Consider the following 12464-nt stretch of genomic DNA (forward strand, 5'->3'; position numbering starts at 1 on the left):
TATATATATATATATATATATATATGCGGTCAGGAGTGGTGGTATCTTAGTGGTTTAGAATCTGAGCTGGTAACATGAAGGTTACTGGTTTAAACTCCAGAAAGGTTCATTTATTTAGCATTAATGTTTTAGAACATGCTTTCTTACGAGTGATAATGCACAACAAACAAGTATGTAAATGACACTATTGGCAATTACCAGAACAGGTAGTCCTATAATAGGAAATGCTTGTTTTTCCTCACAGTAGAGACAAGCTCATAGAAGCTTACTTATTTGTCTCTAATGGAGCAAGGATGGAGAACTGGCCAATCAGCAAACCCTTCATGCAGAGAAAGAGCCAGAGAACTTATGTAGTACAAAATGTTTTTTTAATTCTCCAACCAAACAAACCACCACAATTAACAGAAGTAAAAAAAGGACTCCCCCACCAATCCCCTGGAATAAAATAAAGTTAGTGGGGTTTATGGGCAAGATCATATGAAAATAAAACTGGGCATTTCTCTCTTCTACAGTCACAGAAACCACACTGAGCCACAAGTAGGGAGAGCTGGATAACAGCTACCAAAACTTCAGCACATTCCCAGCTCATCTGGACTGCTCAACTAGAGAAAAAGAAAAAAAAGATTGTGAAAAATTGAAAGACAGAACATTAGCCGACAGTGATTACACCAAAAAACAATTGGTTAAAACAAGCTTTACTCTCCAAGTTGTGGTATATAAATATCTGGCTTTGAAAAACTATTGATAATTATACCTAAATATACACAATAAGTTCAGGTATTCTGAATCAAGCAGATTCCAAATGAACCCTAAACATGAGATGCTCTTACTATAGGTGGAGATGTCAATTTCCTCAGGCAACTCAGCTACATTGACTTCAAAGCGGTCCTGCACATCATTCAGGGTCTTTGCATCTGTCTCATCTGATACAAAGGTAATGGCCAATCCTTTTGTGCCAAACCTACCAGCACGAGCTACCTGAAGGGAAGAGGACAAAATAATAGAGTATGAAAATGTTAAGATGCCCATGTTATACCATAAAAACATTCCAGAAAGAACACAAGACGCCCCACCCCACACACACACTTTAAAAAATATTTAACATCGCTGCTAGGGCTGTCACTATTATGAAATTTGGTTGACGATTAGTTTTGAAGTCATATTTTATAATTTTTAATAAAATGATGTGTGTGTGTGTGTGTGTGTATGTATATTATACTATACAATAGTAAAATATTTCTTTCCAAATTTCTTCATTTTCACACATTATTTTAAATGCTTTGATTAAACCCACGAGCCCTTATTTGTCATGAAGCAAAACCTTTGAGATATTGTTTCATAATTGTATCACTCCACAGAAATAAAGTGTGCATCGTCTCCTCTTTGTCACTGCGTGTCATTAACACAGCATGTATGAACCAGGAACATTTGCCATTACACTATCTTTAAAGTGACACCGGAGCGCTCTGCGTTCACTATCAAAGTTTATACTTGGTTTATATTTTCGCGGGAGTTTGGTGCCGTTCATGGCATTTGTACAGTATATTCGCTTAAAATTCCATTATTTGGGCATTAAAATGTGATTGGAATTTGACTGCCCAATGATCAGCGATTAGACCCGTCGTGATTATTAAATAACCATCTGATCACGGTTATTTTATCTAACCGCGGGTTAGATAAAATAACCGTGATCAGACGGTTATTTAATAATTGTGAAATGTCTAATCACTGCTGTAAAATATGAAGGCTAAAAAACAAACACAATGAAACATCAGCTCATGTTGAACATGATGTGTGAAACCTACAGATTTTAGACTTTAGGCCATACTGATTTAAGCCCTAATTTTAATTTCCCAGTCTCCGGTCATTGGAGTTATTTAAATGAGAAGTACAATGCTGTTGTGCAGCACACACGTATATGTACCCTGTGCAGATATGTGTCTGAATCCTCAGGCATGTCATAATTGAAAACAATGTTAACTCGCTCAATATCCATCCCACGACCAAAAAGATTAGTCGCCACCAGGATCCTCCGTTGAAAATCTTTAAACTGTTGATACCGAGACAATCTGTGGTACAGAGAATGAGAAAGTGAATAAATGAGTGAGTGGTAACGAAATGGGTGTTAGCATTTCACACGTATTTTATATCCGCCCAAAAACCAATTAAATTATTTGCATATCTTCTCCCAGCAAAAAACAACTTGGTGGTAAAAGAGCAGATAATCTTTAATGAACACTTCAAATTTATTTCAAGATAATGTGATCGAAAGCCTGTCTCACCTCTCTTCTTGAGCCATGCCTCTGTGGATCGCAATGGCAGGGAAATTCTGTTCAACCAGCAGCTGAGACAGAGCCACACAGCGTGGAACAGACTTCACAAATATCACCACCTATAATTCACAATTATATTAGAGTTGACAAGGGCTAGCACACAAGATAGACAAGGCTGTTGAATGTACCAAGCAGACATTCAAAACTTGAAATGAAAGTGAAAATGATAGTCACCTGGTTGAACTCAAGAACGTCAAGTAGGTCAAACAGTTTGCGGTTCTTCTCGCTGTCCTTCAATTTGACATAGTATTGCTGAAGACCATGAAGGGTGAGTTTAGTCTCATCATCAACGAACACCTCCATTGGCTGAGAGAAAAGGAAGACCATTACAATAAAGAACAAAGAACTATTAAATTCTGTCCAATTTGAGCTCACATGAAATGTGTATACACAATTTCTGAGCGAAATTGGTGTGTTGACCCCAAGTTCTATTGCAAACAGAGACATGTATACACACACACAGTTTTATGAAAAGACGCAAAGAAAAGCAGGGGTACTCACATCTTGCATGAACTTGCGACAGACTGGTCGGATCTCTTTGCTCAGTGTGGCGCTGAACATCATGCACTGCTTTTCATGAGGAGTCAGTCTGAAGATGTCCTGGACATCCCGCCTCATATCTAACACACACACACACACACACACACACACAGTTAGACTTCAAGCACACATTCAATGTTTTTATTGTTCATGGAATTCAACAGGCTTTCACTGAATCTCAAAATGTAAAAAAAAAAAAAAAAAGTTTAATTATCTACACCATTGACAATGTCAAAAGTACTGACACTTTGGTATAGTGGCCGAGAAGTGCGATTATGCTAAAGAAGCTCACACCTGAAAATCACTGGAAAAATCGGCTTGTGTGGCGTAGTCTGACTCGATGCATCATGAATCATGAGGCTGCTCGGAAAATGCAGAGAGCTGCTCGTCCCACTGCAAATCACTACACGAGTTCCCCATCCAACACTGTCTTGTGACACATTGACCAGGGAACTCTTGTAGTGATTTGTGAGCGTTCCCCCAGGGCACTTCTTCGTCTGAGTGGGAGATATAGCCTGGACACAGCCCATTTTCGAGAGAGCAGGACACCTTATAAGAGCTGCCGGTACGGTGACATAATTTTTGCATCATTGCTCTTACAGATCCAGGAAATGTTAATGAAGTTATGTGCATTGAGTTCCGGTAGAAACCCATCCAGGTATTGTCCAGAGCACTTAAGGACAAATAAGAGTTTATATAACTATTTCTTTTCTGATCATTTTGTTGTGCATCTTATGAATTTGACTGTGAAGTGGCTTAATTTGGTTGTGTTGTGTACCGTCTTGGCCACCAAGTTAAAACTAAAATTTAAAACAGTTGCCATACAAGTCTTTCAACAGCATTGGTAGTACTGACTCAATTCGGTACCCAAGTGCTGTCTGTCTGTCAGGTGACTGCTTTCTAACAATCATGTGTATATGCATACATGCTCTGAAGAGGGCTCACAGTATTGCGACTGTGCACATGCACTCCTTGGCGAGGTATTAACGCAAACCAATTGGCTAATTTTTATTTTGACTTACGATATAGAAATCATCTTGGGCTTATAAGTGTCAATTTTCGGCATAGATGCAGAATCACTCGAAAGCAAAATTATTTTCAATTAACCAGCTCTAAAACCTACTTTAATCCCAATCTCTCACCAACAGCAGCTCCAAACTTTTCTGTTCATTTCTGTCATACAAAAATGTTATATTTCTCCTGTCAACCCATAAACCGACCTGAAAACAAAATGAAACCCACCCAGCTGCTCCAGCATCTTGTCGCACTCATCCAATACAAAGTGTTTGACGTTTTTGAGGTTGAGGGTCTTGTTGCGAATGAGGGCAAGGATCCTCCCTGGTGTTCCCACCACGATGTGAGGGCAGCTCTTCTTCAACACTTCCTCATCATTCTTTATGGACAAACCACCAAAGAAGACGGCACACTTAACATTGGACATGTACTTAGAGAAGCGCTCATACTCTTTACTGATCTGGAAGGCCAGTTCACGTGTGTGGCACATAACCAACACAGAGACCTGTGGAGAAGAAATGAGGAGGGTAAGAATTTTGGTTGATTTCCCCATCACTAACAACAGCAAGGGCAAATACTAGTCTTAATCTGCATTCGGGGTAACCACGTGCAGCAAATAGGATTAAAAACAGCTGCATGGACCAACAAAGATGAATTATAACCAATAGCTGTTTGTGTTTGTAATTGAAAACACTTAAAGGTGCAATATGTAACAATCTTCATGTAATATTCACTTTTTTTTTGCCAATGTGTGAACGGCTTGTAACGCAACTTAAAAAATGAGCCCTTCCCGGACTTCCTAGGCTGCCTATTAAAGCCTGTAGACTGATTTTCATGCGAAGGGAGCGGGTTGGTTTTGCCGGGAAAATCCAAAGGATGTGATGTTTATGCACGCTCCCAAGAGCCTTGCCTCAAACAGTAATAGCTTCTCTTCCGCTATTCAACAGCGACAACAAACTGCAACACTAGGTAACGTTATCTCAGAGATGGAATCCAGCAAACGTCCGGCTCCCAGTACAACACCGACTTCTACACAAACTCGGAGTAAGCCAAAAAAAATTAAATAAAAAATATTTATCTACTGAATCCCATCTGGCTAAGCGGAAACGTGATCGTGGTCGAGCGAAAACTAGAGTGAACATCGGCAGGGCATTTGATTCCTTGAGGGATCTTAGTTTGGTTTTGGGGATCAAAACCGACCCTGATTTGGCATTCTTCTTATTGGACAGGTAAGCTTACATAACTGCAAAGCATGTGAAATATAGTGCCATGAGAACTGATCTGTGTAATTTTAGCTAACTTGATCTTGCCTGCACAGTAACTGTCATAAACAATGTTAATCTGTAATTATTCAGCGAGGTAAACTACAATAACACATGAAATGAATGCTAGACAATGTTCAAGATAATGCAAAATGACCCATTCATTAGTGTAACGTAACTTGGTTATACAGAAAATATATACATTCTATTATTATAAAACAATAGCGCATCGATATATCAAAATGACAGTTGTGATGGAATCACATCAATACTGAATTGTGTCAACATATTTATAATTTACAGCCTATTTTATAAACAGATACTGTCATCATCCTCCAAATTTAACTAACAGCTATTGATAAAGCTGGCTAGCTAGCTAACACCGACATAGGCTATTGTATAAATGCAGTCAATGTATCATGCAAAGAAAAGTGATTACTTCAAACTACAGTCTCGCATAGTCAGACCTATAGCCACACTTTGTTTTAGCCCTGTTCCAGCACTGGAGAGTCAAATATAATATACAGTATCAAAGTTTGTAGTAAAACAATCATAACTGTGTAATTTTAAATTATGCTGCCTCATCTGTCAGCATGATGCTGGTGAATCACGTTCAGTCTCTTTGTACGTTACGTCATTGTTTTGGCCGATGCTCACGTCCCTATGGAGTGTGTGCATGAGCACGAGCAACAGGTAGCTGGCTGCAGTTCACTTAACGGCCACAGGTGTCATTAATAACAAGGGTTTCTGAATCTTACATACTGCACCTTTAAAGGGATAGTTGATCCAAAAATGAAAGTTTTCATGATTTACTCTCCCTCCTGGCATTCCAGATGTGTATGACTTTCCCTCTTCTGCAGAACACAAATCAAGATTTTTAGAAGAACATTTCAGCTCTGTAGGTCCATACAATGCAAGTGAATAGGTGCCAAAATTTTGAAGCTCCAAAATCCTCATAAAAGTAATCCATATGACTCCAGTGGTTAAATCCATGTGTTCAGACATATGACAGGTGTGGGTGAGAAACAGATCAATATTTAAGTAATTTTTTATAATAAATTCTCCTCTCTGCCCAGTAGGGGGCGATATGCATAAATGTGACTCACCAAAAACAGAAGGAGAAAGTGAAAGTGAAGGAAAAAGTACTTAAAAATTGATCCGTTTCCCACGCACACCTATCATATCGCTTCAGAAGATGAAGTGCTTTTATGTTGCCCTTATTCATTCACTTTCATTATATGGACCTACGGAGGTGAAATATTCTTCTAAAAATTTTTGTGTTTAGCAGATAAAAAAATCATACACATCTGGGATGGCTTGAGGGTGAATAAATGATGAGAATTTTCATTTTTGGGTGAACTAAACCTTTAAAAGAAATATTCTGGGTTCAGTTATGCTAATTCGATAGCATTTGTGGCATAATGTTGATTAAAAAAAACAAAAAAACAAAGAGGTTGCAGTGAGGCACTTACAATGGAAGTGAATGGGGCCAATTTTTAGAGGGTTTAAAAAGGCAGAAATGTAATATTATAATTTTATAAAAGCACTGGTTAAAACTTGTATATTATTTAAGCTGAAAGTGGTTTAAATCGTCTTTTCATGGTTGCTTTAGGGTCTACATTGTAGAGGTCGACCGATATACCGATTTTGCCGATTAATCGGCACCGATAACAGATTTCTGGAACTATTGTTATTGGCAAAAATCCACGCCAATAGTTTCCCCCCCCATTGCAAAATTGTATCCTCACTGTAATACAATGACTTCAGATCGATCACATTCTTGCGCTAAAAAAGGCTAGACACGGCGCAACAAATACAGTTTAACAGAAAGCTGTTGTCTTAATATGCTTTTAAAGTTATTTTTAATTAGACACATCATCTAAAAACAGCACTCCTGCAGAGACGCTGAATAAACAAAAACAAAGGGAAACAAAGACATTCGTCTAGCACGCGTTTACATAGAAAAACAAATGGATGGTTGCAAATGCGTTCAGTGTGAACAGCCCCTTACAGTTGGTGGAGGTCTTTGGCCGTTGTGTCTTGCTCTCTTATAAGTGTTTCTCAGATTAAGCAATGAGTTGTTTAAATGCTTTATCAAGAAAGATGTTCAACTTGGAAATGTGTGTCTCAACATCCTCGCATTCGGTTCCAGTCTGTTGTGTTCTGTCTGTTTGAACAGCCCCTGACCTGGGCTCATGATCTGAGTCGCTTCACCACTGAGTTCAGCCGAATACCACTGCTATCTGTGAATATTGCTACTCTACATACAACTTTACTGAATAAAAGACAATGTGGTATTTTGCTGGTATTATGAAGCTTGAGTCTGGAGTAGTTTGAATCAGTGCAAGTGTAACACCAAGTGAACAGCCTATTGAAGCATCCCCCCCCCCCAAATTTTACTTTTGACTTAACATTTGAGAATATGGACCGACTTAAATTTTTTTATTTTATGCACATTAGCTGAAAATGAAATGCTCTTTTTTTTTTTTTTTTTTTTTTAAACAGCCAGGAAAGGAATGTTCTATGCAATATAACGGTGCTGAATGATTTATGTATTTATTGCGCCCTCTTGTGGACTAAGGAAACAACATCAATTTAAATATCAGCTGACTTTAAAATTAAAATATTAGTTCATATATATTAATATTAATATATTTATTTCATTTTAAAAAGTACAATACATTGTTGTGGTTCAGCCAGTACTGTTTATTTTTGTAAAAGATTCAGAACTATTTTACTTTGAGTGTTATTTTTTTCATTCAGTATCAATTTTAAAAACTAACGGTTGATTAATCGGTTATCTGCAGGTACTGCCCAACTTAGTTATCGGTAAAATCCAAAATCGGTCAACATCTACTACATTAAAATGGCAAGTGGTTACTATTGTAAAACTGGATGTAACTTTACAAGGTTAGCAATCAAATTTATAACTAAAATCATGTTCACACAATATTGGCCCAGCTGCTCTTACAGGATAAAAAAAGGTTTCATATCATATTAGCTAGCAAAGAACTACTAATACTATACCTAAAAGTTACTTGACAAAACTTAATATAAACCACTGGCTAAACAGTGTTACAAATGGCAAAACAACAGCTGCGTCCAAAAACTGAAAAGTGCTGCCTTTGGAGGTTGTATACGGAAGAACGTTGAAAATAAGGGGCTTTGAACAGTTTGGAAACTGAGACAAGTTTCCATACATTCAAAAACGCTCAAAAACACATTAACTGATTAGACAGCAAGGCAGATGCAGCCAGAGTGTGTGAGTTTAGAAGTGCAATTTCCAGATTGGTACACACACCTGTCCATCCACTGGCTCGATCTGTTGGAGAGTGGCAAGCACAAATACGGCAGTTTTTCCCATACCAGACTTCGCCTGGCACAGGATGTCCATGCCTAGGATGGCTTGTGGAATGCACTCATGTTGGACTGAGGAAATATACATACAAAGTCATGAAATCAAGAACCAAAACAAAACAACAATACATTTATTGGCCAAATATAAGATCTGATTTTATAATGCAGATTCAAGAAACACCATAACATTGGGTTGTAGTTTACATTTGTTAAACACACACTAACCAAATGGTCAAGGTCATTCCAACCCACAAAGCCATTTTAAAAGATATATACACATGGTTCATATAATGGATTAACTGAATATTTCAAATGCAATACATAGCAGTATATTCTCAAAACCATTCAACTTAATAAATCCTCACCCTCAGAAGGATGTTCGAAACCACAGTCAACAATGGCACGGAGCAGCTCTGGTTTTAGCAGGAAATCACGGAAGCCGGAGCTGTGAATGGAGACGTAGGAGCCTTTAACCTCCTTCTTGCCAGCTGGGACAGCACTGTCTGCTGCGGTCTGTGGCTCCTCATCCTCCTCGTAGTCCAACAGTTCGTTGTCAACATCGTTTTCGGCCATGATTACTTTTGTTGTAACAAGAGGGGAAAACATCATCAAAGAAAAGCCAAGATATCATCTCACTGTCTGCCAAGTAACTACTAGAGGTTTTTCTTGATTTTACATTTATGCATTTGGTAGACACTTTTATCCAAAGTGACTTGCAGTGCATTCAAGGCATACATCGTATCAGTTTGCGTGTTCCCTGGGAATCGAACCCATGATCATGGTACTGGCAACACGATGCTCTACCAGTTGAGCTGCAACCCATGTAAAAGGGTTGTTGTAAAGTTTGTCCAAGGAAAATATCTAGTTTTAAACATGAATCAAGTTCATAATTTAATGTGTCTATGCTCATTTCAAGCATTTTTGAAAAGCATCTGTAGCATTTTCTAAAAAAAAAAAATGTGACGACTTTAAAAATGTCAATTGGTTTAACCATCAATTAAAAGGTATTAAAATCATCGCACCTTGAATACACACGAGTGTGCACAATTTTATCCTTAATTTCACAATTTAATCCTTAAAATTGATTCACTTTTTTTTTTTTTTTTTAAATGAGATAGGGGGCCTGGGAGGCTCAGCGAGTATTGATGCTGACTACCACCCCTGGAGTCGTGAGTTTAAATACAGGGTGTGCCGAGTGACTCCAGCCAGGTCACCTAAGCAACCAAATTGGCCCGGTTGCTAGGGAGGGTAGAGTCACATGGGGTAACCTCCTCGTGGTCACGATTAGTGGTTCTCACTCTCAACGGGGCGCGTGGTAAGTTGTGCGTTCTCTCATTTATTTTTTATTATTATTATTTTTATCCCCAATTCCCACTACTTACTAGGTCCTCGTGGTTGCGTGGTTACTCACCTCAATCCAGGTGGCGGAGGACAAGTCTCAGTTGCCTCCGCTTCTGAGACAGTCAATCCGCGCATCTTATCACGTGGCTCGCAGTGCATGACACTGCGGAGACTCACAGCATGTGGTGGCTCATGCTATTCTCCGCGGTGTCATGCACAGTGAGCCACGTGATAAGATGCGCGGACTGACTGTCTCAGAAGCGGAGGCAACTGAGACTTGTCCTCTGCCACCTGGATTGAGGCGAGTAACCGTGCCACCAGGACCTAGTAAGTAAGTAGTGGGAAATGGGCATTCCAAATTGGGGAGAAAAAGGGGATAAAAATAATAAAGAAATAATTAGATAACCACTTTTAATGTTTTCTTTTACTTTAAGCCCCCACCAAAAAAATAATAATAATAAAAAAAAATGACTGCACTCAGAAAGACTTGTTCATTACAGTAAATGTGTATTTAATTAATTGTTTTCTGTGAATTGCATTATAACGCATTTTTGAATAACTCAATCAAGTCATTAACTTAAATACTCCACTATGCCAATGCATAAAAATGTTCATGCATTACTAGTACGTCTAAAAAGAAAGAAAAAGACAAAGGAGACCATCAAGCACTATCCACCCCCTTTAAAATGCATTTATTTATTACCTTCAATGGTCTCTTTTAACCATACGAAGTCGCTAATACCAGCTGATATACATGTACATGTCAGGTAAAACCTGCTCGCCTACCGCTCAGCGCGCCAGACAATAGAGCCGCAATTCATACTTTTCTATATAAATCGCTATTCTGGCCTAAAGGAGACCCGCACTGTTCGTATATTCACTGCATTTAGATTATGCAAGACTTCGAAATCGCACGAGATGTACGAAGACATAAAAATAGGGCTATTTAATCGTAAATCGGTTTCGTTTTTGCGTTAAGGCTTTGAGTGCTTGTCGGCTACTGAAACGCGATCTCTCCACCACTGTCTATTTCTGCTGTTTTATGTCTACAATGACGTCTGAGAAAAAAAATAAAATTAAACAGGAAACGAAAGACAAACTGTGCCTCTAATGATCGCGTGTTACAATGAACTAGGACAATTCAAACGTATAAATAAAACTTCATTTACCTTAAGATGTTGGTACTGAACGTCGGAACTCAAAAATCGTGTAGTTAGGCCTTAAGTGTATAGCGCTTCCCGGAAACGAAAACGCAGCGCTCTAATTGGCTGTATTCAACGTCAATAATGGTTGAGAAGAAAGAAACGCTTTTGATTGGGTAACATAAATGCGCGTCGACTTTTGAGGGCGGGTTTAAAAAGCAGTTGTGGAAATTCGCGCTTTGCCAGCTTTCATTCCCTAAAGTGTCCACAAGAGGACACTACATACTATGTTTTAGCTTCTAATGATAGCCTAAAGTCACAGACACGGTCAAAGTATTTATCTTGAAATAAAATAAAATAAATAATACGAAATATATATATATATATATATATATATATAGTTTCGTTCATGAGATATTTTGAACAAAACATATATAATAAAGATCATAAATTATTATATCAATGACATCTCATTTTGACGTACAACGTGTTATGCAACTGATGAATTCTTATCCTGAAAAAAACAAACAAACAAACAAAAAAAAAACACCACAACAATCAGATGAATGTGGTTTAACATTAAGTTGGGCGAACTGGTCTGAACAGTTACCCCAGTAAACTACTCGCCAAGGGATTGGTGAAATTAGCTGTCATTCATGGTCAGTCCTCCGATTTGTCCTCCTATTGGTTGTCCACTTATCAATCAAATGGGATCTGCTGACGTTATACGATGCACTAAGCTTTATTCTGAACGAGGCCCCCAAATAAACAGAGAGTAGACGGCAGTTAGGGATTAATTATTATCGCCTGCTTATCGTAATAAAATAACTTGTGATTGTTTATATCGATATTTTCCTTAAATTGCGATCAGCGTGGTAGGCGGGACCTGGGCGGTGCTTTCTCTTGTAGGCGTCGACCGCGGCTCTCCTTGAGGAAGCTCGCCCAGGCGCCTCATATTTTCCTCTAAATGAGCATCCACACATCAATATGATGCAGTATTCAGTCCCCGGCTTACCGTAGTGGCTCAACGGCTTCGTACAAGAAAGGATTCTCGGTATCTGCCACATTTGTGATCGATTATATTTACTATGGCAAGCTCTATGAATGCACCGGAGCGGCTTCAGCTATGAGACTGAAATTCAGGTGGGCATTGCTCATTCATCTATGCATTTTCCATCACTGCCGTTATGTGGCGGCTGGTTTAGTATTTGCATCCATCCATTTGTATACAACAGCCATTTTAAAATGAAAAGCAGGATTATATGAGAAAGAGAGAGGGAGAGGGGTAATTTAGGACAAAGAGGGAAAATTCCAGCGCATCCTACTCACGCTCCCATCTGCCTGGAGCAGCAGTGATGATGATGTGCCAGCCTGCCCTACTGCCAGTTGCCAAGGAGGGAAAAATTCCATCCACACTCTTATTATTTTACACTGAAACAAATGCACCTGATGCATATGTGTTTGTGACCTGTCTT

The 12464-nt window shown here is 38.7% G+C and overlaps 2 protein-coding genes across 2 annotated transcripts in view; one reads left to right on the forward strand and one right to left on the reverse strand.

Moving 5' to 3' along the window:
• Positions 1-316: 316 nt before the first annotated feature.
• LOC127444885 (ATP-dependent RNA helicase DDX39A-like) lies at positions 317-11082 on the reverse strand. The gene is made up of 10 exons (XM_051704502.1): positions 11017-11082; positions 8872-9084; positions 8451-8578; positions 4116-4392; positions 2835-2953; positions 2508-2639; positions 2283-2392; positions 1925-2069; positions 831-978; positions 317-602 (listed from the first exon to the last, which is right to left on the reverse strand). The coding sequence occupies exons 2-10, from the start codon at positions 9077-9079 to the stop codon at positions 586-588; spliced, it is 1284 nt and encodes a 427-aa protein (XP_051560462.1). The 5' UTR covers positions 9080-9084; positions 11017-11082; the 3' UTR covers positions 317-585.
• An 828-nt stretch (positions 11083-11910) lies between these two features.
• evi5l (ecotropic viral integration site 5 like) overlaps positions 11911-12464 on the forward strand; it is a 75383-nt gene continuing 74829 nt past the window's right edge. Inside the window, exon 1 of the mRNA XM_051704531.1 lies at positions 11911-12132. The gene's annotated coding sequence lies outside the window, so the exon portion shown is untranslated. The remainder of the gene's footprint in view (positions 12133-12464) is intronic.

The sequence above is a fragment of the Myxocyprinus asiaticus genome, chromosome 8 (assembly GCF_019703515.2).
Source record: "Myxocyprinus asiaticus isolate MX2 ecotype Aquarium Trade chromosome 8, UBuf_Myxa_2, whole genome shotgun sequence".
NCBI lineage: Eukaryota > Metazoa > Chordata > Actinopteri > Cypriniformes > Catostomidae > Myxocyprinus > Myxocyprinus asiaticus.

Bases quoted from the DNA above. Each gene is read 5' to 3' on its own strand.
- LOC127444885 (XM_051704502.1), bottom strand. From the start codon at position 9,079: ATGGCCGAAAACGATGTTGACAACGAACTGTTGGACTACGAGGAGGAT. The intron at 4,393-8,450 runs GTGTGTGTACCA...TCTTCTCCACAG, and splicing joins TCGAGCCAGTGGATGGACAG to GTCTCTGTGTTGGTTATGTG. The intron at 2,393-2,507 runs GTGACTATCATT...TGTGAATTATAG, and splicing joins ACGTTCTTGAGTTCAACCAG to GTGGTGATATTTGTGAAGTC.